A 27,654-nucleotide genomic window follows, 5' to 3' on the forward strand; every position below is an offset into this window, starting at 1 on the left:
CTGATTACCCTGTATCTATCCCAGCGCTCAGAACAGTGCTCTGCACATAGTAAGCGCTTAACAAATACCAACATTATTAGCATTATTATTATCCTTCCTATTCTCAGGTTTCTTCTTGGCTCTTCCCAGTTTCCCATGGCAGGATCGGTCCCTGGCTATCCTCCCCACCAACCCCCATCCCCCGACTCCCACATGGCAACTTGGTCTTGCGCTTCGCTTGCTTCAGCTGATGTCATTTCTTCTCTCCTCAGGTTCCCCTTCTCCTCCTCTCCCCCGGTTCCCCTTCCCCTCCTCTCCCCCACCCTTCATCTGTCTTGGCCTGGGAAAATGGAGACTCGGCTTTTTAAAATAATTTCTAATGCCAATCCGTGATTTTTTTTTTTGGCGCTGTTTCCCTCCTAAATTAATGGAGGTGATTATCCCAGGAAAAAATGAAAGTAAAAATAGCATTTCAATAGCTCAGTGACATGGAATATTTTCTGAAGAAACATGGCCTAACGGAAAGAGTATGGGTCTTGGAGTCAGAGGACCTAGGTTGTGATTCCAGCTCTGCCACTTGCCTGCTGTGTAACCTTGGACAAGTCACTTCGTTTCCCTCTGTCTCGGTTACCTCATCTGTAAAACAGGGATTCGATACCTGTTTTACCTCCTCTTAAGGTTGTGAGCCCCTTGTGGGACAGGGACTGTGTCTGTTCTACTTATCTAGTATCTACCAGAGGGCTGAACTTAACAGCTAGGTAGCACTTAAAAATTGCAATCATTTATTATCATTATCAGCATTACTCAGAGGATATCTGATCAGCAGACAGGATTGTGACAAAGAGATTGAATTTGGTCCCTGGCCTTTTTTTTTTTTTAAGCATAGTTATAGCAGTGTGCTTATGGAGTGTCCAAAGAGTACAGAGCACTTGGAAAGTACATTATAAACATACGCTCCCTGCCTACAAGGACTGTGAGCTCTTAGAACACAGGAATTGTATCTACTGACTCTATTTTACACCCCCCCCCCAAATGCTTATTTCAGTACCCTTCATAAAAATCAGTTTGATACCGCCGTTTGATAGATTGATCTCAACGATGGAGATAGACATTGAAATATCCACTAGCGGAATAGAGCCACCGTCAGTGACGACTGCGTAATATTCTGCAAAATACCGTTTCCTTCGATATGGAGTAGGGGGAGAGCTCAAGATGGAAGAAAGACAGAGAGCCTATATCCCCGTACTTCTGGAGCCCCGGGAGGAAGTTTATTTATTTATCCCTCCTTTGGTCCACAGGACAGGCACAGCATGGGCAGGTGTCCTACATTGCTCCCCCGATTCGCCTCGACTCCGATCCAGATAGGCCTCCTTCGAAAGGTGAGTTCAGAGCATGTGCGTTTTCTTCCTAGCCGACGATAATTCTCTTTCTTCCTTAAAGGCCTCCCGAAGATAATTCCGGCATAGTTTCCTGGAAAACCGCCCATGTAGCTTTACCTCATTGGATGTGAGTGGTCGGTGCAATTCACCCTTAGGTTTTCTTCGTGGGAATTCATGGGGTATTACGTATCGGGAACTTTCCAGGTTGTCTTTCTCACTCGAGGGCGCACGTTCATTGTTTCTTCTTCTTTTAGTTCAGAAAACTGCGAGCCAGCAAGCATCTCTGGAGAGCAGAATTGGAATGCCAGATTTCAGTATCGGTTGAGAATAATTACTGGTTCGACTTCAGTGTTAGGTGGACATTTATGGTAAAATAACGGCCCGATATTTCTTTAAAAGGCTGATGTCGTGATGTTTGCAAGAGCCCGTCCCGGTCGGTGTTTTAAAATGGTTGTGAGCATCGAAATGCCATCGACATAGGATTAGTCCCGGTTCAGGCAGAAGACTCTCAGACTAACTTTGGGCTCCACCTTTGGCATTGGGTGGCATTGCTCTGCCCATAGTAAGCGCTCAATAAATAGCATGGATTGACTGTCTGCATCGCTAGACACACAAACTGAACACAGCCTGGATTCTTGTTTAATATTATTGCGCATCCTGCCCATTTTATTATTTCTAGATTGAATACCAATTTTTCCTAAGTAAGCACAGAACTTTTTTAAAAGAGTGCCTCCAATTGATATTTTCAAAACTAAATGACTAAATATATATAACGTGAAGCATTTTATCACACTAATCATGCTGAACCCCTGGAAGACGTTCTCTGTGAGAAAACTCGTCAGATAAAATGAAAATGCTGCGCTTCATGAGTCATTGTCTTTCAGGCAGCAAAAGCCCACTTTCCAACTTTGGTGGAAATATTTGCAGACCTAGTAAAATGACTTTTTAGCAGATTTTTATTTTATTGCAGACCCTGAGGTTGGATTTTTTGGGTCGATTTCTCCTTTGTATTTCAGTCAGTAGGAATCAGGGCAGGGCCTGCCCTGTAGACCGTCGCTCGATCTAGTGAACGAAACATAAAAGGACCACAGACAGCATCTTTATTTCATCCTTTATTAGATAACACTCTAAATATCCTCCTCAAGAATAACATTCCAGGTGGATGAGGGCACGGTGATGTCTATTAATGTTGACGTCTCAGAGATACTTAGTTCCGTGAGCACGGAGCCATGTATTCCTTATCCCTACCAAGGGTGTGTATCGATGGGCACCGGAGACTGGGCCAGAGAGTGCGGATGGCTCGGTGCAAATCGTCACCACTACTGCAAAAACAACTAAAACAACTCCAGCCCATCTCCTGCTGGCTGTAGGACGCTCCTTTCCTCTCTTAATCTTTGATATCTGAGCAATGCATCCCCCGAATGGAAAGGGACCCAAACTGTATTTTCATGGGCACGGAAGGAAGGGTGCAAGAATTTAGCTCTCAGCAGGACGCGTGCTCACAGGTGAAGTCTCGCACTGTCCTCGTCAAACCCAAAACAACTCGGCTGCTGATTCCTTTGTCGTGTCTCGTGAGAAGTGGGGAAGAGGCCAGCGGTGGAATATTCATTCAATAGTATTTATTGAGCGCTTACTATGTGCAGAGCACTGGACTAAGTGCTTGGAATGGACAGTTCGGCAACAGAGACAATCCCTGCCCAATAACGGGCTCACAGTACAAGACAGGAGCTCATCGCGGGTGGGGAATGGATCCGTTGGTTGTTGTACTGTCCTCTCCCAAGCGTTCGGGACAGTGCCGTGCACACAGTAGCGCTCAATAAATACGATTGCATTGAAGAGAGCTAGGATTCCGGAGGCTAGCCGGCATTTTTCCAGTCCCGCCACTAGCAGAGACTGAGGGCCATAGGCTACTGAGACACCTGCGTAGTGTGTCATGCCTTGGCACGGCAACGGGAAGAGGGCTGTGGCCAGGGAAGGCGCCTAAGAGGAAAATTGGTGGCCAGGGCGTGGCCGTAACAGTGGACTTGACCCCCACCCCCCAAATCGAGTCTGCCGTAGACACGTGTTGGGAAGCGGGCTGCAAACACGTGCTGACACCCCGATGTCCAGCTATAAGTGCCAGGAGATGCCGTGTGTCTGTCACCATTAACTCTTCGCATCGGCACAACGCAAGGGCCCCCGATCAATCCGTAGCATTTGTCCGTCGGTCGGCTTTTCTGAATCAGTCAACCGACCCACCGTGTTTTATTGAGGGAGCCTTTCTTGGGTGCAGAGCACTGTAGATAGCTCTCTGGAAAGTAACCCTAGGCACCATCCCTGACCTATAGACCGTAAGCTCACTGTGGGCAGGGAATGTGTGTGTTAATTACAATAATACTAAATGTTATTGTTGTGCTCTTCTAAACTCTTAGTAATGTGCTCTGCAAACAGTAAGTGCTCAGGAAATACCATTGACTGACTGACTGCAGGAGCTATCGGGCCAGTAGACGAGCCTTTCCTCAAGACTGTGAGCTCCTTGCAGGTTGTGAAATGTCTGCTCCGTTGCACTCTTTCATGCGCTCGGTAGAGTGGTCTGCATAGAGTAAGAGCTCAGTGAATACGATATATCGATTGGTTGATGGGGCTTCCACTTTGGCCTTTTCCCTTTTCACCGCAAATTCTGTTTCAGAAAGGAATCTGTAGTGAACCAGGGTGACTACTCTCGCATATCAACCGGTCTGGATAAACACATATCTGTTTTCAAATGGAAGCAAATGCTTATTTTTTTTCTAGTTTTCATCTTGTGTATTGTACCCATCGGAAGCCGTGAAAATTGATATTTGCATGCTAGATTTCCCAGCCGTATCAATTGAGACAACTGTAAAAATTGTTCACACAGGTAAACAGAATACCTGTATAGTTACCATTCCTGGTTTGAAAAGGCGGCTATTGGCACTGAGATTGTATCGGGGGGGCATGTGGTTCTTCCACCTATTCATAGTTTTGCTTTAGTTACCACATATTGTAGATGCAGAATGTACATGGTAGAAAGTATACTCTGCGGAAAGTGAATCTGTTTTTTTTTTATAATGGTACTCGTTCGGCACTTGCTATGTGCCAGACCCCGTACGAAGCACTGGGGTAGATACAAGATAATCAGGTCGGACATCGTCTCTTTCCACACTGGGCTCTCAGTTTGTCAGAAGAAGGAGGATTCCCCCCCCCCCCCCCCATTTTATAGATGATGTAGGTAATTGAGGCACAGAGAAGTCAAGTGACTTGCCCAAGGTCACACAGCAGAAGTGGCAGAACTGGGATTAGAACTCAGATCCTCAGGTCCCCAGGCTTTTTCCGCTAGGCCGTCACGCTGCTTTTCATAAAGCCCATATCAAGTCTGAAGAATAAGGAAGTGGCACACCATATGGATGGCACTTTTTTTTCCTATACTACGGTGTATCTTGACCTGCTCGTCAATTTTTCTCCCTAATCATGCTCCGTTTTATTTGGGGCTGAGGAAGGAGGAGTTAGGGAGTAAGAGGGAGGGAGGCATTTGCTGAATGATTCTGTATTAGAAGCAATCTACGACCTCAAAACCCTAAAATGTGTTGCTTGTTATGCTACTTCTTTGTGTATTTATGGTCTCTGTTTTGGAGCTTTAAGTTATATTTAGATTTAATAATGATGATGTCATGGTAAATGATAAAGTGTCCCCGCTACAAAATATGCTACCTCAGATAGAGTTACAGCGTATCTCTTGTAACAAAATGGAATGGACAAGTAAAACCACTGGGGAAGTCAATTTGGGAGAATCTGTTCTTCAAATCTGCAGTATTTAAATCATCTACGATCTGCAGCTATATCAATTATGTTTGTGATGTTTTTGTGCATGGCCTTCAAACTGCTGATTTTATTACTGAATAAGGGTGTAAATTCCAGACTTTAACTAGCACTTTAATGTCAAAATACATTACATTGTAATTAACTAGGGCTGCCTCTGTAAATAGAAAAATAGTCACAACCCTCACCATAAACCACTTAATAAAAATCTACCATGTATCAGCATTCCCCATTAGGGTAATTTTTCCTCTCTGCAATTCTCACTCTTCAAGGTATACTTTTAAAATATATAAATATATCATCTTTAAGGCATTATTATTTTAAAATGGATTATTAGTAGCACAGTCGTGTTAATATTTTCAACCAGGTGTAATAGGTTCATTTTCAGACGTAGGTGAAGTCCAAGGACTTCTGCGGCAGTTTTCTCTACATTTCGGTCTTGAAAGTTGACACTCTTACCCAGCTAGGCATTCTGTCTCTCATTCTGCGGAAGGCTTGTAAAGAAGCGCTTAGTACAGTGCTCAGCACACAGAAAGCGCTCCGTAAATACGACTGAATGAATGAGGCAGATCTATCTGCTAGCTTCTCTTCCTCATTCTTTACTCCAACCAGAATGGATCAGTGGTATTCATTCAATCGTATTTATTGGGAGCAGCGTGGCTCAGTGGAGAGAGCCCGGGCTTGGGAGTCAGAGGTCGTGTGTTCGAATCCCGGCTCTGCCACTTACTTGTCAGCTGTGTGACTGTGGGCAAGTCACTTCACTTTCTGTGCCTCAGTTACCTCATCTGTAAAATGGGGATGAAGACTGTGAGCCTCACGTGGGACCACCTGATTACCCTGTATCTACCCCAGCGCTTAGAACAGTGCTCTGCACATAATAAGCGCTTAACAAATACCAGCATTATTATTATTATTATCAATCAATCAATTTTATTGATTGAGCACTTTATGCACAGCACTGGACCAATACAGCAGAGTTGGTAGACGTGATCCCTGCCCTCAAGGACCTTACCCCACTGTAAGCTCCCCTCTAGACTGTAAACTCGTTGTGGGCAGGGAATGTTTCTATCAACTCCCAAGTGCTTAGTAGCAGTTAATCTAATTGTCTTTTTTTTTTTGGATGGCATTTGTTAAGCGCTTACTATGTGCAACGCACTGTTCTAAGCGCTGGAGAGGATCCAAGGTGATCAGGTTGTCCCATGTGGGGCTCACAGTCTTCATCCCCATTTTACAGATGAGGTCACTGAGGCACAGAGAAGTGAAGTGACTGGCCCACAGTCACCCAGCTGACAAGGAGCAGAGTAGGGGATGGGAGCCGAGTCAGGGAGCCCTGCTCGGATTTGCCCAGGCTTCAAGCTCTCGGCCTAAAATAGAGCGGACGTGCAGATCTAACTCACCCAAACAGGAATGGAGTGCTCCATTCTCGCCTTGTTAGTTATCAATCCCATTTGATATTCAAAACACTTATTGCCCGGCATCATTTTCATAGGGGTATTTACTGTTGAATTTGGATGTGCGCTCTCTGTCTCTTCCCGTCTGCACAAGATGTGAGAAATTAATCTGGGAATGTTGCAGAACCTCTTTGCCTTTTTCGTGTGTTTGAAGCGGCCCCTTGGTCGCTGAATAATTAGTTATGCCAAGAGAGACTTTATTTAGAAAAGGGAAGGAAGTGAAATTGTGTGATGCAAAGTTTTACACAAAGAAGTCTCTTGGAAATTGTGCAGTTGCCTGCCATCCTGAATTTGGGTTTTAATGAATGACGTCCATCTGCAGCCTGCAAGCTCTCGGGCCAAAAAAATGCTCACTGTGAGACTTTCTTTTTGTCGCTTTCTACTTGGACCGTTCGTTACACGTTTCAGTTTTACATCTATTCATTTCATATGTGCGGTTTCATTCGTGAGAAGCTCCTTGGTCATTCGCTGTTTGATGGATAACCCAGAACAGAGGACCAACAGGTGTGCTCACTGCGTGTGAGAACTTGAGTCGAGATGGAAAAAAAAAAAAAAAGGCCACAGGCTGGGACATTGGGATTTCAGAGGAACACCAAAACCAATTTGGTGACCGACATGTTCTTCTGAAGATTACTTCTTAGAAATCTGCTCTGTGAGACAGTCTTTGAACATCTCCTCCATTAGACTGCCAGCTCCTTATAGGCAGGAAATGTGCCTTGTGTTTCTTCTTGGGCCTCCGGGCCCATAACCCAGAGGTCGAAGGATTTCAACCTTCCTCGGCTGTATTTCTTCCCTCTCGACTGTAAGCCTGTTATGGGCGGGGAATGCGTCTTTTTATTTTTATATTGTACTCTCCCAAGCGCTTAGTAGAGTGCTCTGCACACAGTAATCACTCAATAAATACGATTCACTGACTGATGTCTTAGGGTAGTGCACTGCACTCAAGTGGTGCTTGATTAACACCATAATAATAGTTAATGATATTACTGCTTCCGACTCTATTACTAAAAAACCCCTCCCTTGACCCCATGACATCTTCCAGTTATCGCCTCATTTCGCTCCTACCATTCCTCTCCAAACTCACCGTCTCCATTTCTTTTTCAACTCTCTCCTCCGTCCCCTGCAATCCGGTTTCTGCCCTCTCCACTCCACAAAAACGGCCCTCTCTAAGGTCACCGAATGACCTCTTTCTTGCCGAATTCAATGGCCTCCGCAAAATCCTAATTCCAGTCTTCAGCCTCATCCTAGTCCTGATCCGAGCACTCATTTCCCACCTTAACTGCATCAGTCTCCCTCTGCATCCTGTCAATTCTTCACTCTGCTCTCCAGTCATTTTTATTGAAAAACCATTCAGTCCGTATCTTCCCCATTCCTAAAAATCCTCCAGTTCTTACCCATCCACCTCTCCATCAGATGGAAACTCTTTACCCTCAGCTTTAAGGCATTCAGTGAGTTCTCTCCTTCCTACTTAACCTCACTCATCTCTTTACTAAAACTCAATCTGCCCCCTCTGCTTCTCTAACACCGACCTGTTTTCTGTACCTCGATCTCACTATCCCACCAACTATCCTTTCCGTGAAATTCCCTCCCCCTTCATGCGTGACAGTCCACCATTCTCCCTACCTTCAAAACCCTCCTGAAGACACACCTCCTCCAAGAGGCTCGCCAAGACTAATCCCTTTATTTCCCCATCCGCCCTCCCCCCTGTGATGACTAGGTTTTGCTACTCGCCCCAGTCCCACAGTGTTTATGTAAATCAATCCGTCGTATTTATTGAGCTCTTACCATGTGCAGACCACTGTACTCGGTGCTTGGGAGAGTACAACACGACAGAATTAGCCGACCTGCTTCCTGCCCATAACCAGTTTACAGTCTAAAAGGGGAGATGGATATTAATCTGAAAAAATAAGTGATTTATAATTCCTAATTTAAAGATATGTACAAAGGTGCTGGGGGTTTGGGGTGGGGCAGATATCAGGTGTAGAAAGGCACAGATTGATTACCCTACTATTTCCCCTATCCCTAATCTATTTAAATATAAATTACTCCTCTAGACTGTACGCTCCTATAGGCAGGCATCGTATCTACCAATTGTGTCATATTGTATTTTCCCGAGCATTTAGTACAGTGCTCGCACACAGTAAGCTCTCAGTGAGTAAAATTGATTGGTAATGTGTTTATCAGTCTCGCCGCGTAAAAATATTATGTGAAGATCATAAAAGGGATGTGAACATTTTCCCTGGAGATTTTCTTAATTCAGAGCTTCAGTTTTCATTTTGTTGAACAGAGTCCTGGGATGATATTGGTGGAATTACCATTCTTCCCCACCCCGGAGTCGTTGATAGGCAGAGAACACGTCTACCAACTCAATCATATTGTACTGTCCGGAGCAGTTAGTACAGTGCCCTGCGCACAGTAGTGAGCACTCGGTAAATGCTAGTGATCGTTGGTTGCTGACGACCTTTCAAGCAGCACCAATCCCAAGTGTTTGTACGCCTTTCAACCAGCCCACTGAGGAAGAGCCTCCATTTTGTCTGGACCATCTGAAAACTCTTTTTTCCTCCCCTCCATATTTTTTTTAAATTACCCTTTTATCTTTGGAAATAGCTCGGGGAAGAATAACTGTTTTAACTGAGCAGATGGGGAGGCCTAAAACAAGCTGCTAAATTAATAAACATGCATGGTATTTTATCAGCGCCGGATCCCATTTTGGCATTTCTTCTGGATGATTTGTATGGCCTATCACCAACACACCTGGTGCGGGGACAATAAATGGACACTTACTAACCAAACAGTGTGCAACTCCTTCCATTATAACTTCATTATGTCAAATAGAATCATCTATTACTAGATGTCAAATACATAATTTAGGTCTACTTACCCTGTAGAATAGTGGAGATGCAAATGGATGGTCCATTAATGGGGAAAAAAACAGTAATAGCCATCTTTTTCTCTAGTCCCGGTACCTGCTCTCTTTGGGCATCTGGTATCGATTCGCTATCGTTTCGAAGCATTGGGCCTTTGTCTTCACATTTGTGTGATTTAGGAGATAATTTATGAATCACGCATGATCGCAGATCTCCAGTCCTTCGGAGGCATCCATTTCTTAAGGAGAATGTGTAAGCTTTCAATCATTTTACTTGAAGGCATTCAGGCGATTGTATCGAGCCCCTGCCGTGTGCCGAGCACTGTACTAAACTAAACACTGGAGAGAATTCAGTGGAATCAGACGTGGCGTGAACCCTGCCCTCCAGAAACTTATAGTAGTACAGGGAAGAAAGACACCAAAATATATTACAGACAAGAAATTGCAGATCATAAAGAGCATTTCTTTCATGTCTTTTGCATCACTAAAAAGTGTTTGTTTTTTAATTGTAAATGTTAAGCAGCACTCTACTAAGGGATAAGACAGATACAAGATAATCAGATTGGAAGAAAAGGTTCCTTTCCCACTTGGAGTTGTTCACTGTCTAACTAGGAGCAGGTAGGATTTAATCATCATTTTACAGATGTTTACTGATGAGGAAGCTGAGGGTCAGAGAAGTTGCCCATCATCACACACAGACAAGTGGCAGAGCTAGAATTAGAATCCTTTGACTGCCAGACCCGTTCTCTTCCCTTCCCACCAGGCTGTGTGGCTTCTTGAATTTTCTCGTCATATAATTCAAAACGGTGTTTTCAACATAGAGATATTTAACTTTGGACTGTCTTTGTTACTGAAGCCAATTAAAGTATGATTTTAGCTTCCCGTCTCCACTCGTATTATTCTTTGGAACAACCCAATTGGGCTCTCATCCATTTTGAAGCATGTGTTAAAGGTCCCCAAATTAACTGTCCTCTTTGGTTATAGAGAACTTTAGTTCCTTATTTTATTGTTATCCAAAAATATGTTTGACCGCTTGTTTATCATATTTGTTTGCGTGGTTCTCTCTTGAAACTTGGCCAGAATTGTCGTTCCAGTTATTTTGGTAGTCCTTTTCAAATCCTAAGTAAACACGTCACTTGAGATTTTTTTTTGTTTCTCCAAAAAACCCGTTCTCCAAGATGAGGCAGTGGGTCTAATAGAAGGATCCTGTGATCTAGCCGAAGGCTCATAGGTCTGGTAATCAGGCGACTGAGGGCTTTGTCCCAGTTCTGCCGTCGGCCTGCTGTGCGACCTCCGTGCCTCAGTTTCCTCATTTACCTAGTCTCCCTCCATCCGAGACCGAGAGTCCCAGTACCATTCCTGATCTGAATCCCTACATCTACCCCAGCATTTAGCGCGTAGAAAGTATTTAACAAATGCCATAGTTATTATGACATACTGAGACTTGTAAGGAGATCTCCTTTGAGGAGAAACACCAACATCATTTACACCACATAGAAATATTCTGCTTAATTTCATATCATATAATATTTCATATTATAAGGATGTAATAATTAGGTCCTAGTTCCAAAATCTACCGGGATTTTCTGATTCCCCAGATAGTGACTTAAGGCTCACTGTTGCTGATTCAGCACCGTTTATGTGGCTGAGCATCGATACCTTGGTGGTTTGGGGAGCTTAACTCGAGCAGTCATATCTGGAAGGTTCCAAAAACCCAAATGGAAGTAATTTGAGTCCATGGCAACTCCTTATCAAATTCAGCTGTTCTCTTTATCTGCTGCAGAAGAGGAATGGTTTTGTTATCGATGGGGAGACTCCATATTCTCTCATTGGAGCTTATCAGTCCAATTCAGATGGCACGTTATCTAGAATGCGATCGAATCCTTTAAAGGATATGTAGCTGGAGTTCACATGAGCCCAAACTAAATGATGTGTGTGGCCCAAATTGCTTCCTCATGCTGTCATCACAAACTTCACTTGCGGTTTGTTTGTTTTTGTTTTGTTTTGTTTTTCCTTTCTTTCTCCTGAAGTAAAATGACTTCTTCCTAGGTGGTTTTAGTTTTCTCTCTTTCCATGTTTCTAAATGATAAATTTAATTAGAAGCTAGCTTACCCTATAAGCTTTGTATTTTACAAAGTCAACCGAAAGAAGTATGTAGCTGTCACTGCATCTGCTACATTTGGTCGTTTCTTTTGGAAATCAGACCTTCTGAGAATGTTTTATTTAGTGCGACTTTGTCACATTAACACTTTCCAACTAACCAGGATTGCTAGCTGTTCTACCAGTTTGAATACACTGGAGGAGCTTTGGGAAAGCAACTATATTCCTCCATCGAAATATACATATATATGCCAAAGCCAGGGCTGTGTTTAAAAAAAAAAGTCAGGGACCCTCTGGAATTGATTAGGTGGCTGAGATAGCATCAGAGGCAGAGAAGGAGAATGAACCCTGGTAGGTGGAATGACCGTATTTTCGTTTGAAGGTCAAAAAGGCATCTTATATTCCTGAGATTTGATGACTGTTTGACTCCAAAGTTTAGGCTATTCGGTAGCATTGCTTTATATCCTCTCACTGAAGTGGAGAAGCATTTTTATATTTTCTCATGCCCCCAGTCCAAGCTTTCACTGTAGGTCACGCTTTCCAGGCCTCAGAGTTGTTGGAAGGAAAATTGTGCATTATGTTAATATTTTGTCGTAGTAACTCCGGTTGCTGGATTCTCTCATACAGGACCAATTTAAGTGGGCAGGAGGGAGATAAGTTAATGACCCATTCTAATCTGAGTCTTTGGACACTGCAAATTCTAGGCTAAGCCGAAAGAGCATGTTTAAACTCGAGAGGTCATGCAAACATGCAGGGAGGAAGGCAGGGCTATTTTAAGGATGTACGTACAGAGGTTTGGAAATGACCTTATGGGAGGAATCGGAGACTGGCTCCATAGAAAGGAAACAGAAATGGCAAATCAGATATACCAATGAAGCTCTTGCAGAGCCCCTTGGAAGTCCAGCATTTGGATCTCATTTAAGATTCGATCCTCATCGTCAGTGGTGTATATGGAGCACTTTCATTGTTCATTCATTGTCGTATTTATTGAGCGCTTACTGTGTGCGGAGTTCTGTACTAAGCACATGGAAAGTACAATTCGGCAACAGAGACAGTCCCTACCCAACAACGGGTTCGCATTTTAGAAGGGGGAGACAGACAACAAAACACAAGTAGACAGGCGTCAATTATAAGGTGAGGAGCATTATTCTAAGCTCTTGGGAGAATTCAGCACAACAAAGTTGATAGGCACATTCCCTGTCCCAAATGAGTTTACGGTCCAGAAAGCGTGAGTCTCAAGAACACTACACTGTCCTCTCCAGTTCTGCTGTCTTTTAATTACTCGGGTGGTTGGTTGGGTGGTGGTCAAGCAAAGCACCAGGAGAATCTGTGCAGCCTATAAAAGGGCTGATCCAGTAATGCATTATGATAACTAGAGATGGATACTGGACATCTTCCAGGAGAGAACCAGATCAACCTTCTGGTCTCAGACAATAAAAGTGGTTATCAAAATGAAGAGGCTAAGAGTAAGACTTGTCAGGTAGACTAAGAATAGAGCTTAGTTTTGCTCTTTGGAGGAAAGTCATTAATATCGATCAGTATCCCAAGGATTCCCGGACTCTAGTTTGGTTACACATTTGCACTGTGTGTAATACTGGATGAATGATTTCAGGTCACATAACCTTTTTCCTGAAACCTGGATCAGGTCACATTCCAAAGTGCCTCGAACAGATTGACCGGAATTTATTGCCCAATGACACAAGGTGACAGTAACACAAATGGACTACAAAATCATATGGTTTTATTAGTTTTGTTGCTAGGTGTTGGCTTGCTATTATGAGGATGATCAATATTCATCATTTAGGTGACTTGAACTTATTTTGGTTTCTAAAATATCTGATATGTATGATAATTTCACTCCTTTGGCATGGAGTGAAGGGCAAGATGCATAGCTACGTTGCATTAAGCCGAAGCTCTGAGACAGATGTTTTAATAAATGCTTTCCTTTTAATGAACTTTATATCTTTTCAAGGAAAAGAGGGGATGTTCATTCAGGTATTCAAGTGATAAAAAATAAGCATCCATCATCCAGTTCAAACGTAAATAAGCCGAGGACAGGGATTTTGTCTATCTCAGCTTCTATTTAATTTTCCTAAATGCTTGATACAGTTCTCTGCATACATTTGGTGTTCACTGAGTACTATTGACAGGTTGATTGCTAAACCTCACACCTTATCTCCAAATGCAATCTTTCAAAAACAGAGGCCAAGTAATTCAATCACTGGGATGGATCATTGTTTTGATGTTTCCCTTTGGAAGTATCCTGAGCTGTGTCATAGTGGAAGATCTTTTTTTTTTTTTTTCCTGTTCTTTCTTGCTCCGGGAAGATGGCGTTCTTCATTAAAAACAGCACCTGCCTCTGGGTTTATCTGGTGAAATTTCCCACCCATTGGGAATCCCATCTGGAGAGAGAAAGCCAGAGAAGGGGGAGCGAGAAATTGTGTGTGAGAGAAAAAAGATCAAGTCAGAGAGAAAGGGAGAATGGCAGAAATAAACAGAGAATATGGCAGAGGAAGAGAGAAGATAGGGAGATTTTTTGAGTGCTTACTGTGTACTGAGCACTTAAGAAGGTACTGTATAATAAGAGTCGACAGACTGGTTCTCTGCCCACCGTGAGCTTACAATATAGAGAATGGAAGAGAGAGAGAAAATGGCAGAGAAAGGGAGACTGGCAGAGGGAGAGAGAAGGAAAATGGCAAGGTGAGGGAGAATGGCTGGCCGAGAGAGAGCAGGAGGGGGAATGGCTAGTTGACAGACAGAGAAGGAGGGAGAATGCCTGGCTGAGAGAGGGAGGGAGAGAGAATGGATGGCTGAGAGAGAGGTAGCAATAAGAAGAGGGAGGGAGAGAGCATCCGGGCCATAGATGCTTAGTGTTTATCCATCAGCTCGCACACTGGTGCTTACTCGAGCCTGGATGGCCGAGGGACTTGCCCAGGGAAAACAACTTGTCACTGCCATTGCCAAGCAGTGAGTGCGGCAGCCAGTCTGGACTCACTCCTCCAATTCTTCACTGTGTAGTAAAGAGCTTCTTCTCCACCCCCAAGAGAAAGGGGTATTCAAATGCATGCAAACCCGGACTCTAAACCAGCTAGGGTTTTGCAGGGCCTTAGATCCCCTCTATAGTTTCTCTGAAAGAAAGGTGGGGAGGTGGGCTGGGGAAAATAGTGACCTTTTGTCAGGAATTCTTCGTTAGCCATTTAGCCCCTGGGGTGAGCCTCAGAGTTGCCCTAACATTTGAAGAGTTGTAGAATTGGCAGTGGAAAGAATCCCAGAATTGAAAAGGAGCAAGATGATAAAAGATGGAAGAATTGGGACATGGGTGAGGTAAGATGGTGAAGCAGAACAGACATCATTTGCCATCTCTGGTGGTTGGGATGAATTTCCCGGCTAGGATATCGTTTTAAAACCTGGCTGTTTTCACCTAGGCGATTTTCCTCCTTATCTTTGGGAGACCCTGCCATTCCTCCTATTTTGGGATCAGATAGCTGGAATTTGGTATTAGATTCCCCGAGTCCCCGCCGGCAGGCCGACACTCTGGGTATTTTGCCATCATTTGTTTAATTAGCTGCAACTCCTAAGGGAGAAGTTTATGAAATGGCAAACTCCCAAAGTCTAATTTAAATCTGTTTTCTTTTGTATGACAGAATTTCATAATGCAGAGCTTAAAAAGGCACAAGTGAATAAAAATCCAAGCAGTAGAAGAAGCCCCTTTAATTGATAATGCCCAGAGCTCTAACTTCACAGAGAAAATGCAAACAAATAAGTTCAAAATGCTCTTGGAGGGAGAAACCGAGAGAACTTCAAGGCAGAAAACAGAGATACATTTTTGCAGGTGGCTGCAGACCGGTGGGGTTCTTTGTTTTGTTTTGTTTTGTTTTTGGTGGGTCTTTCATCCCAAGAAGGTTCTTAATCTAGCTTTCAGCCTGTTCAGATGCTAATGAGTACTTTAATCTACACGCTATTTAATTGCCTTTGGAGGAACCAGAGGGTGTGGCTGGGCCAGGAGGCTCTTGGCGATTCTGTTGTGGAATTTGGAGAGCTAAGACTCAGACTCAGGTGGCAGCTAATGAAGAGAGCAGTGACCTCAAATTGCATCTCCACTTGGCCGCCTGTGCTTGCAGACAGCTGTGGGCTATGAATCATTCTCCCTGGGGGAGAGGAGCATCTGTCCAGGGAAGGTTCTTTCTCAGGTGCTTTTGTTTTGGTAAAATAAGCCCAGATGGGCCATTTAGTCCTCAGGTACTGAAGTGGTCCCTAAATTCAAGATCTCATTAGCTCCTTGAATCCTGGATGGGGAGAAAATCCCAGACCAGAGGGAGGACATGGGCAAGGGGTGGTCGGGAGATCTTGCCCATCTCGCTACGTGTTTTCCTTCACCTTTTGGGGTGTCTTGTTGGTCGATCAACGAAGGAGTGTGCCTACCCCTGACCTTTGATGAGGGACTACAGATGGCGGCCTGGATTCAGGAACGGATTTGGGAAAGGAGCGCGTTAGCCAGAGTTGGTGTTGTGGACGTGACAGAAGAACGAGAAGGGTTACGTGAGACCTCGAGTTGTGGCTGGGGAACTGAGAGAGTTGTAATGATTTTTTGTTTTCTTCCCAGATCATAACCTCCCAATAATCATAATAATCGTGGTATCCCTTAAATGCTTACTGTGTGCTAAGTATTGAACAAAGCGCTGTATTGTCCCTCATAAGGGCTCACAGTCTGAGCAGGGAAAACGGATAGTGAATCCACAATTTACGGATGAAGAAACTGAGGCACGGAGAAGTGGCTATAGAAGTGCAGAAAAATTGCTATTGTCTTAGCCTTAGGCTTCCTGTGACAACTTTGTACTTCCTCACACATTGATATAGCGTCCTGTATAAGCGCCTCCTCACCCACATATTGGTCAATCAACGGTATTCATTGAGCACTGTACTAAGCGCTTGGGAGAATACAATGCAGCGGCATTAGCAGATACATTCCCTGTCCGTAATGAACTTAAAGTTTAGAGGACTGCTTGTAGTCATCCTTCCGTTCTCCACTTCTATCCGGAAATGACGGTGCCCCCGTTTTCCCCACTAGACTGGAGACTCCATGCGAGAGGGATCGTATCCTCTATCTATCCTAACCACATAGTTCAGTGACCTAATCGCACATAGTAGCTGCACCCTAAATTCCAGTGAGAGTTGCTCACAAGGAAGGGAGGTGTAGCTTGAATGGTGATTTTTTTAGGGGAGGATGACTGACTGGATCCAAGGAATGGAGGCTATGTATAGTCAGATCATGGAATTGAATTGGAAGGGAAAAATGGAATCCCAGTGGCATGTCTGTAAGAGTGACACAGCTCTCCTTCTGGTAGCTGAGTCATTTTTGTCGTGCAACAGTACTCGGGTCGGAAGCAAAAGCACGAATATTTTGGGGGGTGAAAAAAAATAGTGATAAATCCCACCCAAATGGAAGAAGGGAACCAATTAGTCAAATGTCACAGAAAGATGGTGTGAGTCAACAAAGGTAAAAGAAAAGATCTTAATTTGTTTTGCCCTGAAGCAGGCTTAGCTTACTTTACAACCCTGGAAGATAAGGAGCAAGCGAATTCCTGATTGGTGCAGACTTTCAGGAGTGCAGAGATATGTGATTTTTGCCCCAAAGTGAATTACACCTTAAGCAAATTCTCATGGAATATGCATACGTGAGTACTCCATTAGTGTCAGCTATTTATGCCTCTTTTTTGATTTAAAAAACAAATATGGCTTCTTTTAGGAGGCTTCCCGGGTTCCATTCTGTATACAGCTATTTATTATAAATGGAGCAGAATATCCAGCTTCATTCAGAGCGGAATCAGTGAAGTCTCCTATGAAGACACCATATTTATGCAATCAAGTCTCCTGACAATTTTTTTTTTCTTTTTTCACCCTCTCTTCATGGTGACGATGTACATTCCCAAAGCCAGTGGCCATCTGTTCACTTATTTCTGTCATTTAGGGGATGGCATTTATTTTCCTTTTGTTTTTAATGGTATCCCCAGTTGAATCCATTGAGCACTTAGTCTGTGCAGAGCACTGTACTAAGCGGTTGGGAAAATACACCGTAACAGAGTTGGTAGATACGATCCCTGCACCTAGAAGGAGCTTGCCTTCTACGGGTGGAGACAGACATTAAAATAAATTACAGTTAGAAGAAATAGTAGAGTTGCTCACCCTTAAACCTCACATTTATTACATCAGTTGAATATCTGTTGTAAGTAGTGAGTTAGTAGAGAAGCAGGTTGGTGTAGTGAATAGAGCATGGGCCTGGGAGTCAGAAGGACCTGGGTTCTAATCCCGGTTCCGCCGATTGTCTGCTGTGTGACCTCGGGCAAGTCGCTTCACTTCTCCATGCCTGTGACTACATCTGTAAAATGGGGTTTAAGCCCGTGAGCCTCATGCATCCTTTCATGCTGCACCTTTGCCTATCGGTTGATTCACTGCACTCGGGGCCAAAGCAGGAACAAGCGGCTGGCAAGAACGAGAGAACAAGTGAGGTTCTGTGCAAGGCACTGATACCGGAATGAACTCAATCAATCACTGATATTTATTCAGCGCTGCCTGTGTTCAAAACACCGCACTAGGCACTCGGGAGAGTATGATACAACACGGTCGGTAGGCACGGTCTCCGCCCACCAGGCGCTTAAAGTCTAGAGGAGCTGACAAACGTTAACATAAAGTAAAATAGGGTGGATTTTAGCCATGTTGTGAAGGGATAAGTTAAGGATAACGCCAACTCCTTTAGTGTTGAAATCCCCGGCCCATTGTTCTTGACAGAAATCTATCAATAATTGGGAAAGTACGATGTAACTATTTCACAAAACTACACCGTCCGTATAAGAAGAAGAAGCCAAGTCACCATCAAATTCATTCACTCAGTCAATCAGTGGTATTTGTCGAGCATTAACTTTGGGCAAAGCACTACACTGGGAGACTGTTATAGTTCATAGACACAATTCCTCCCTCAAGGAGTAATGTCTTTGCAGTTAGACATTACTAAAATGAAAACTATTACCAGAGGCAATCACTTCTCGGGAGAAGACTTTTGTTATTAAAGACATTTCAGTCTATTGACTAATACAGCAGGAGTTACTCATCCCATTAGAGGAAGGATGGATTGTCCACAAAGGGAAGGGCGTGTAAAGGAAACAAGACTGGAAGAGCTTCTCCTGTTAATCTGTCCTTTTCCCTTTAGTTTTTGGATGTAGTGTGTGTTCCTGGTAATGAGCATTTTGAAGAATACGACGAGCCTTGAAAACAGGGATAAGTATTACAGAGTGACAAAGGAACAAAAATAAAGAAAAGAAAGAAAGGAAAGGGCACAGTGAGGAATGCATTGTTGTCTGGGTGTAGGCCTTTTTGAAAACAGCCACGTATACGAATAAGGTCTCACGGTCAACAGCACCATCTTGGATTCAGAAAGACATTTCTCCTATGAAGGTGCGCTTGAACAGCACCAAAATAATGATCGGATTGCTTTTTTGTCATTCGTATTTGTTGACAGACACTGTTAAGAGAAGCAGCGTGGGTCACTGGAAAGACCCCGGGCTTGGGAGTCAGAGGTGATGAGTTCGAATCCCAGATCTGCCACTTGGCAGCTGTGTGACTGTAGGCAAGTCGCTTCACTTCTCTGTGCCTGTTACCTCATCTGTAAAATGGGGATTAAGACTTCGAGCCTCACGTGGGACAACCTGATGACCCTGTATCTACCCCAGCGCTTAGAACAGTGCTCTGCACATAGTATGCGCTTAACAAATACCAACATTATTATTATTATTATTAAGCAATCCCGCTGTGAAGAGATCTTTGGAGAGTATAATATAACAATAAACAGACAAGTTCCCTTCACCCGACGAGCCTACAGTCTAAATTTTGTTGAGGCATTATGGATCCTCAGTTAAAGACAGATGAGCCAAAGTTGGGTGATGTGTTGTGGGTCCGTCATCTTAGAACCTCAGCTCCCCATCTAGACTGGAAGCTTCTTGTCAGTAGGGAATATTTCTACCAATTCCCTTACATCGTATTCTCTCAAACATTTGATTCTCTCAAACGCTCTCTGCACACAGTCAGGTCTCAGTAAATAGCATTGATTGATTAGAAGTCCCTTTTCAGTATCCCATTTACTAGCCTCAGAGAAATAAATTGGGCTGAGGCTGCTTAAACCCATATTCATCTTCATGTACAAATAACCTCTCCCATTCTTAGTAGCAATGCCACTATTTTCCGTGCGCTGAAAGGTTTGAGTGATATATCGAGAACGGTTGCATCTTGAACCCGTGTTTTAGGGGTTCCAAGTATTGCCGACTTAAAAAAAACCACCCTGGTTATAATTACATTTGGATGGGCATATACGTAATTGAACGATCTGAATTTGGCTGTGGCTAAATACAAGGCAGAAAGTTTAAGCAATAAAAGGTAAAAAAAAAAAAAAAACAACCAAAAAAGTATATCATTGACCAACTCCAGATGAAAGTGAGGTCAAGCTGTTTGGCTGGCAGAATGGCCCTCCCAAAGCAGTTTATCAATCAATCAGTCTGGTATTTATCAAGTGCTTAGTTAGGTGCAGAGTACTGTAATTGCTTGGGAGAGTACAATATAACAGTTCGTAGACTTGTTCCCTGCCTAAAATGAGCTTACGGTCTAGAGGGGAAGACAGACATTAATATAAATAATTTATAGATATGTTCAGAAGTGCTCTGCTCTGCTTAAGTCCTGAAAGTGAGGTGAATATCAGATTCATTCACTCAGTCATATCAATTGAGCACTTACTTTGTGCAGAGCACTGTACGACTGTATTTTGTCATGTCTTATGCTGTCGAGGCTTCTCGGACCCATAGCGACACCATGGACACATCTCTTCCCGAACACCCCCACCTCCACCTGCAATTGTTCTGGTAGTATATCCACAGTGTTTTCTTGGTAAAAATATGGAAGTGGCTTTCCATTGCCTCCTTCCATGCAGTAAACCCGAGTCTCTGCCCTCGACTCTCTCCCGTGCTCCTGCTGCCCAACACAAGGGAGTCTTGACTTGTAGCAGATGGCCTTCCACTCGCTAGCCACTGGCCAAGCTGGAGATGGACCGGGTAGGCCTCTTCTTGTCTCTCCCTCCCACGGTCGAGACTGGGAGAGGACTGGACCCTCTCCAGGTGCGATCCTGAGAGGGTGTGGGAGAGAATAATATAACAATAAACACACATTCCTTGTCCACAACGAGCCCAAAGGGTTCAGATCCAGGCGTATTGAAGATGCAGAAGGGAGAGGGAGTTGGAATTACTCGAGGAAGGCCTCTTGGAGGAGATGTCCCGTTAGGGATATTAGTTATAGGATCTTAGTGATATTATCTTAGTAATAATATGGAAAACAGGATTCACTGTGGTCTTTTACCTCCTGAATTAGTCTTGCCCTGCCACCATTCATTCATTCAGTAGTGTTTATTGAGTGCTTACTAGGTGCAGAGCACTGTACTAAGCGCTTGGAATGTACAAATCGGCAACAGATACAGTCCCTGCCCATTGATGGGCTTACAGTCTAATCGGGGGAGACAGACAGAAACAAAAACCTTGATGATGACAGCATCTGTCTGCCTTGGGAACTGGCGGACAAACCCTGGTCCGGTCTTGAAGAATTCAGGCTTGTGACGTTACGCGCAAAACATCGTTATAATACCCGTGTTTTGAGTGCTGCCTCTCATACTAAAATCTGGGCCTTCGTATGATTTTTAATATTTTTGAATTTCAGTGATGTTTTGGGTGATGGCCGCTTTTCTCCATAAAAGGGAAACCTGGAAAATCAGTGTGAAGTAGTCTGATGTTGAAAAGGCGTAAGTCAACGGTCTACGTGTTGGAAACCAAAGAGGCTGCATGGGTTTACAAGATAGGGAAAACCATTTTGCCCACAGTCCTAGAAGGGGAATTTTGTCAGCGGTGGGGGGTGGGGGGAGCGTTCCATTTCCTTTCCTGGTAATGAATATGTATTTCTAGAATAAATATTATAGATAAAAGCAGATTAGCGTTTAGATCTCCCTGGTGACGTATGTTTTCCGCCTTAGAAGTGTAATTCAATAATGAGACTTCAGAGCAGAAACATGAAATCCAGTTTAAAATGGAGAATATTCAATGTCCCAAGGACACATGAAGCACTTCAGGTCCAGCTGGGGCTCCGGAGTTGTTGCTGTGTTTATGAGGGAGGTTAAGGGAGAGGAAGTGGGGAAGAAAGTAAACATAAGAGTTGGACTCTGTTGGTTAGAAGCTTCTTAACCTTTAACTTCGCCATCAGACTTTGTTGGTAAATAAAAGAGTGCAGGATGTGTCCGCTGCCCTACTCCGGTTGGCGGTGAGCAGCATCACGACGACCTGGTGGGTAGAGCACGAGCCCGGGAGTCAGAAGGATCTGAGTTCTAATCCCGGTTTATTTTCAGTGTAGGCTGAATGTGGATGGCTCCAGGATAGAAGTTTTGACACACTACAAGAAGAGCACCAGACTCCCCAAAATATGAAGCTTCCTGCCTGTTTGAATCATTGTTGAAACCTGTGTGAAATCACGCACCCTCGCAGACACCCATGACAAAACCTAGGCCATAACATATGCATAGATGTTGTGGTCCATCAGTGTAGATTTATAGCTTCAAGCCCACATGGGCAGAATGGTGGAAGATAGGCAGGGAACCCTTGAAGCAGCTTCCAAAGTGTCATCCTTTTAAAGAAAGAAGAGGGCAATAAATCATTTCACAAGCCAAGCCATTTTGCCAAAGTTCAAGAATGTGGTTGAAAAGGGAGCCAAGGGAAAGGTTTCCAGCCAATTCCTGGTTCTGCTGTTGACTTCTGGCTAACCAACAGTGTGTTTGCTTACTTTTCGGCAAACTGGGATGGGCATGAAGGTCTTTTTTTTCCTTATCCTTGCTTATACAGCAGAATAAATAATAAGATAATGCTGGAGAGACAACTGTTATCTTTTTGATAATGTAATAATCCCTTGAATTTGCATAGTGCTTTTAGTTTGGCTTCCTTTTAGTGCTTTCAGTTAAGTGGTATTTATTGAGCGCTTCCGGTGTGCAGTATACTGTACTAAGTGCTTGGAAGAGTGAAATGCTGTAGAGTTGGTATACGTGATCCTTGCCCAAAAAGAGCTTACAATCTAGAATATGAGATAGGTATTAAAATAAATGACCGAAAAGTCTATTCCATGTGACCTTCCTCTTTTTTGTCTTCACAACCTCCCCGTGAGGTAAGAAGAGGCAATTATTAGTATCCCCACTTTACATATGAAGAAAGAGAGGCCCAGAAGTGACATCATGACTGTCCCACATAGCAGATACTCGATCCCTGCTCCTCAGACTTCCAGATATGCTCTCTACACTCCCCTCAATGATTTTAATTGAGGATTGCTAACTCAAGGAAGTTAAGTGGAGTCTTATCAATTTTTTATGAGTTTCATGGAAATTTGGGAGGGACTTTGAACAGTCAGAGATAAGAAGCGCGACCGGTATCTGAGGCTTATAACTCACTATAAGGAGGATGTTGGCTGCGGCAGTCTCTCGGGACAAGTCTGAAAGAACTGGACAGTGGAAATGAGGGGGAGGTTTGAGTAGAAACTTCGCTGGACTTGTGATTTCTGCTTTTCATCTCTTAGAGCCCAGCCTGAGAGGCAGACTGACCTAGTGGAAAGAGCCCAGGTTTGGGAATCAAGATACCTAGGTTCTGGTCCTGACTCCGCCTTCTCCGTGGCTGTAGGCAAGTCACTTAATTTCTGCGCCTCAGTGCTCTCCTTTAGAAATCGGGGATAGAATGACCTGCTTTCCCTTCCTTTTAGATTGTGAAAAGGACAGCGACTGTATCTGATCTGACAATCTTGTACATGTCCAGTGCTTAGCACACTGTTGGGCACGTAGCAAGGACAAATACCATAATTATTATTATTATTACTTAATAAAAATCATGGTTATTATCATGATAGACCAAACCAGGCTCAGTTCTTCAAGAATGAACACAGAAGATCCCGTTGTTTTCTTTTAAATTTGATTATTCAGAGAAACTCAGAAAAACATTTGGTTTCCACACAGGTATTTCCCTTTATTCAGTAAGCCCCTTGAGGGCAGGGATCATGTCTGCCTACTCTCTTGAAGTGTACTCTTTCAGGCATTTAGTACAGTATTGTATACAGTCAGTGCTAAATAAATATCAGTGATTGAATACACAATTCTAATGTGTTGCCTTGGTTTGCAGCCATCCTAATCTCATTTGTACCCACCGTCATTAGCTATTGTTTTTTCCCCACATTTGTAGTTCAAAATTATTTGTTTGGGAATTTCTTTCTTCCTATTTGGATCTCATTATGATTTCCCCTGGAGAATGTGTATGTCTGAGTATATATATATATATGTACATGTGTATATATAGATATACACATTAGCTCTCCGTAGACTACCTACTAAAAACTACCTTTTGCAGATTACAGTTAGAGTACCTGTTGGAGAGAGAAGAAATAAAAACCCCAACGACCTGGAAAATACTATTATAATTTCTAAATGAACGGTCTTTTCCCATTTCCTGGAAGATCATCTCTTTATAGGACAGCATGGCAGAATCAACTGAGGCCTTTCAGGCTAAGTTTTTAGATTTTGTTTTAAAAAATTAGATCTAGTGAGGAAGCATGAAATATTCAGTGTGGAAATTCCAATAGTCTTCTTTATGAACACCTTTTGCTTGCCGTGGATCATGTTAAAAATGAAAGTTGCTAGCTAGCATCTCTTTTAAATAGTACAAGAAAATGAACTGTTTGGTGAATTGTTTCATATCAGCTATCTAAATTGGCCAAATATAAGGGCATTTGTTTGGAGTGAGGATGAGTATATCAGTCTTAGCTATCACCGATGGGTTAATCTGATTTGGAATATTAAATAGCAATCATGAAAGATATCCTGGAGGAATATTCAGGAAGCCTAAAATGTGAGTGGGTTTCGGTCTGATGGATTTCAAGCAGGAGAATGGTGTGCGTAGTCCAGTGCTTGGCACGTAGTGGGCACTTAACTAGTGCCGTTAAAAAAACGAAGCCGAAGCCAGGTGAGCGGATGAGCGCCTCGAGAAGAGAGCCGGGAGAGGAGGCTGGGGAAATGAGGGCTTAGTCAGGCGAGGCCTCTTGTAGGAGCTGTGATTTTAGCAGAGCCTTGATGGCGGTGAGAGCAGTGGTTGTCCCTGCCGGCCATATTCCCGCTGGGATATGGCGACTCAGGCCCCGCACACTGCACAGGATGTGCGGTGACATTATCGATGTGATCTTCTTGTGCCCGTGGTTTTGTCGCCCCTGGGATGGTGCACGCCCCCGCTGGAAAAATTCCTGACCAGAGCCAAGCCCCAGCTAAGGAGGGCCGGGCCTCAAAAAGTGACCGTCTACAAGTCCCTCGACTACTAATGGCAACCAATCCAAATTTGGGAAGTGATTTTTCTTTTTGAAGTTGAACGGGGTCAGATTGTTTCCCCATGATGGATGTGCTATTTCAAGACCGGTCGTGAGCCTCACTGAAATCCCTGAGGAATAAAGAATTGTCAAGGCCTCGGGAGAAGGCGACGTCGGAAGGGTTGTCAACACCAGTTTTCCTGTTCCTAGTTTACCGGCTCTGCATCCTCTTATCTCTACTTGGGCCTACTGAAGTGTTGCCACGTGTCCTTCAACACCTCTTCATGTTCACCCATCCCGGTTTTCCTCACGAAGTTATTAAGGAGGGGAAATGCCTTAGACCGCTGCCTCTGCTTTGCAAACTGGACACACGGGGTTTTGTTGCTCTGGCATCGGTCCCGCCTGTGTTTCCGATGACAAGCAGATTGTCAAAATTCCTGGAACGGTGTTTATTCAGCATGTGATTGGAGGAAATTAATCTGCGCTGGGCTTTTAATTCTTCACTCTTTTTCGTTTTGTTTTTTAATGGTATTTATTAATTGCTTACTCCATGTCGAGCACTGTTCTAAATGCTGGGATAGATACAAGTTAATCGGGTTGGACACAGCCTCCGTCCCACGTGGGGCTCACGGTCTCAATTCCCGAGTTACAGACGAGGTAACTGAGGCCCAGAGCAGTGAAGTGACTTGCCCGAGGTCATGCAGCAGACGAGGGGCAGAGCTGGGATTAGAACTCAGTGATCATTTTATCTCTCCAAGCTCCTGTTGGTGTGTGTCACTCTTTGAGATGCCCCAGCATCCCGCTGTCAAAGGGGCTTCTTCCCGGGCTCTGGGGGTGCCCTCCCTCTCACCTTTCAGACCCCCGTTTGCAGCTGCCGGGAAATCTGGAAGGACAACAGACTGCACATGAATCACTTGTTGACTCTTTGACCAGGAAGGTTGTACCATCACACACTGAGAAGCAACATGGCTCAGTGGCAAGAGCGCGGGCTTGGGAGTCAGAGGATGTGGGTTCTAATTCCGACTGTGCCTCTTGTCTGCTCTGTGACCTTGGGTAAGCCACTTTACTACTCTGTGCCTCAGTTATCTCATCTGTAAAATGAGGATAAAGACTGTGAGTTCCATGTGGGACAACCGGATGACCTTGTATCTACCCCAGTACTTAGAACGGTGCTTGGCACCTAGTAAGCGCTTAACATGCACCACAATAATAATAACGATAATAATCCCACTTTGCAGTTGAATTTGCATGATGAAGAGAGAACAGGGAGATCACTGCTGTGCAGAGTGGAGAGAAAGGTGAGAAAGAGAGCCATAACCAGTCTGCAGAACGCCGGTTGCAGCAGGAGGAAATAAAACCTGTCAGGCGATTTTCTGTGGGCCCTTCTCTCACTGATTATGCGACCCTTCGGGGTCCATTGGCCACCTCTGTGAATCCGCAGTTCCATCTGGGCTTCTGTTGGGAGCGAAGATGGCAGCAGAGGGACAACTAAACTTGAGACTTGGGCTCTGACGAGGCCTTAGTACAGAAGAGAGGGAGCGTGGCCTAGTGGATGGAACACCAACCTGGGAGTCAGAAGAACCTGAGTTCTAGTTCTGGCTCTGCCACTTTTCTGCTGTGTGACTTTGGGGAAGTCACTTCATTTCTCTGTGCCCCATGTGAGACGGGGACTGTGTCCACCCTGATTACCTTGTATCTACCCCAGCACTTAGTACAGTTCTTGGCCTATAGTAAGTACTTAATAATTACCACAAACAAAAGCCAAAAAAACCTGGAAAAACCCTCCCTGGCTCAGCTCACCCTCCACCGGGCAGGGTTTCAGTGGACTTGCTCGATCCTGACCTCGGAAAGGACATAAAGTGAAATCTATTCTAATCACTCCATTTGGCTCGGCTTGGCATAGCTACATGCGAGAGAAGTGGCAGGAGGAAGGGTATTTATTGAATGCCCATGGTCCAACGCGTTGTACTAAGTACTTGGAAAAGTTCAACACAGAATGACACATCCTCTGCCCAGAAGGTACTCACACTCTAATAAGGGAGAGATACGTAAAAATATTTATGATAGAGCAGTCCGATTAGTCGAATGTGCGGTTGAATCAAAATATTTACACCAGTGTATATGAGCGATATTCAGCTAAGCAGTTGGGAGAATTAGCAGAGGCTGAAAAGTTCAAAGATGCATGGTTTCAAAGATTCTTAGAGGTAAAGGCATTAAAACCCAAAGGAGTTGGAAAATGCCATGTTTCGTTGTTGTTTTTTTTTTAATCCTGTGAGCCTTACAGAGTAGCCAGAAACATCAGACAAGCCACAAAGCACTGATTACCTCAGTTGACCAAAGTCGTCGTCCTACTCATGAAACTTGGAAACGACAGAAAGCTGATATCATCTCAGGTCTGAGCAGACGGAGGTTTCTCGTGCAAATGTCTGCTAAATGGATGAATTCCAGAAGTCGTTATCGATGAATCGTATTTATCGAGCAATTACTGTGTGCAGGGCACTGTATTAAGCGCTAAGCTCCTGGTGGACAGGGAATTTTTCTCATCCTTCTGCTCTTCTTCCCCAAAGGGTTTAGTAGGGTGCAGGGTACCAGTGGGTGCTCAGTAAATACCATTCTTAACTGTATTACGGCTGCTGCAACTCCTTACTTCTACTGTACCTAT

General features: G+C 44.0%; 1 protein-coding gene across 17 annotated transcripts in view; it reads left to right on the forward strand.

Moving 5' to 3' along the window:
- ADGRL3 (adhesion G protein-coupled receptor L3) overlaps positions 1–27,654 on the forward strand; it is a 609,412-nt gene that overhangs the window by 438,077 nt on the left and 143,681 nt on the right. For 16 of the 17 annotated variants that reach the window (XM_029072997.2, XM_029072999.2, XM_029072998.2 and 13 more), the window contains one exon: positions 1,278–1,358. The exons of the other annotated variant lie outside the window; for it this stretch is intronic. In XM_029072997.2, the coding sequence (XP_028928830.1) occupies positions 1,278–1,358 (81 nt within the window). The remainder of the gene's footprint in view (positions 1–1,277; positions 1,359–27,654) is intronic. 17 annotated transcript variants of the gene reach the window in all.

Source organism: Ornithorhynchus anatinus, chromosome 10, assembly GCF_004115215.2.
Source record: "Ornithorhynchus anatinus isolate Pmale09 chromosome 10, mOrnAna1.pri.v4, whole genome shotgun sequence".
Lineage (NCBI taxonomy): Eukaryota > Metazoa > Chordata > Mammalia > Monotremata > Ornithorhynchidae > Ornithorhynchus > Ornithorhynchus anatinus.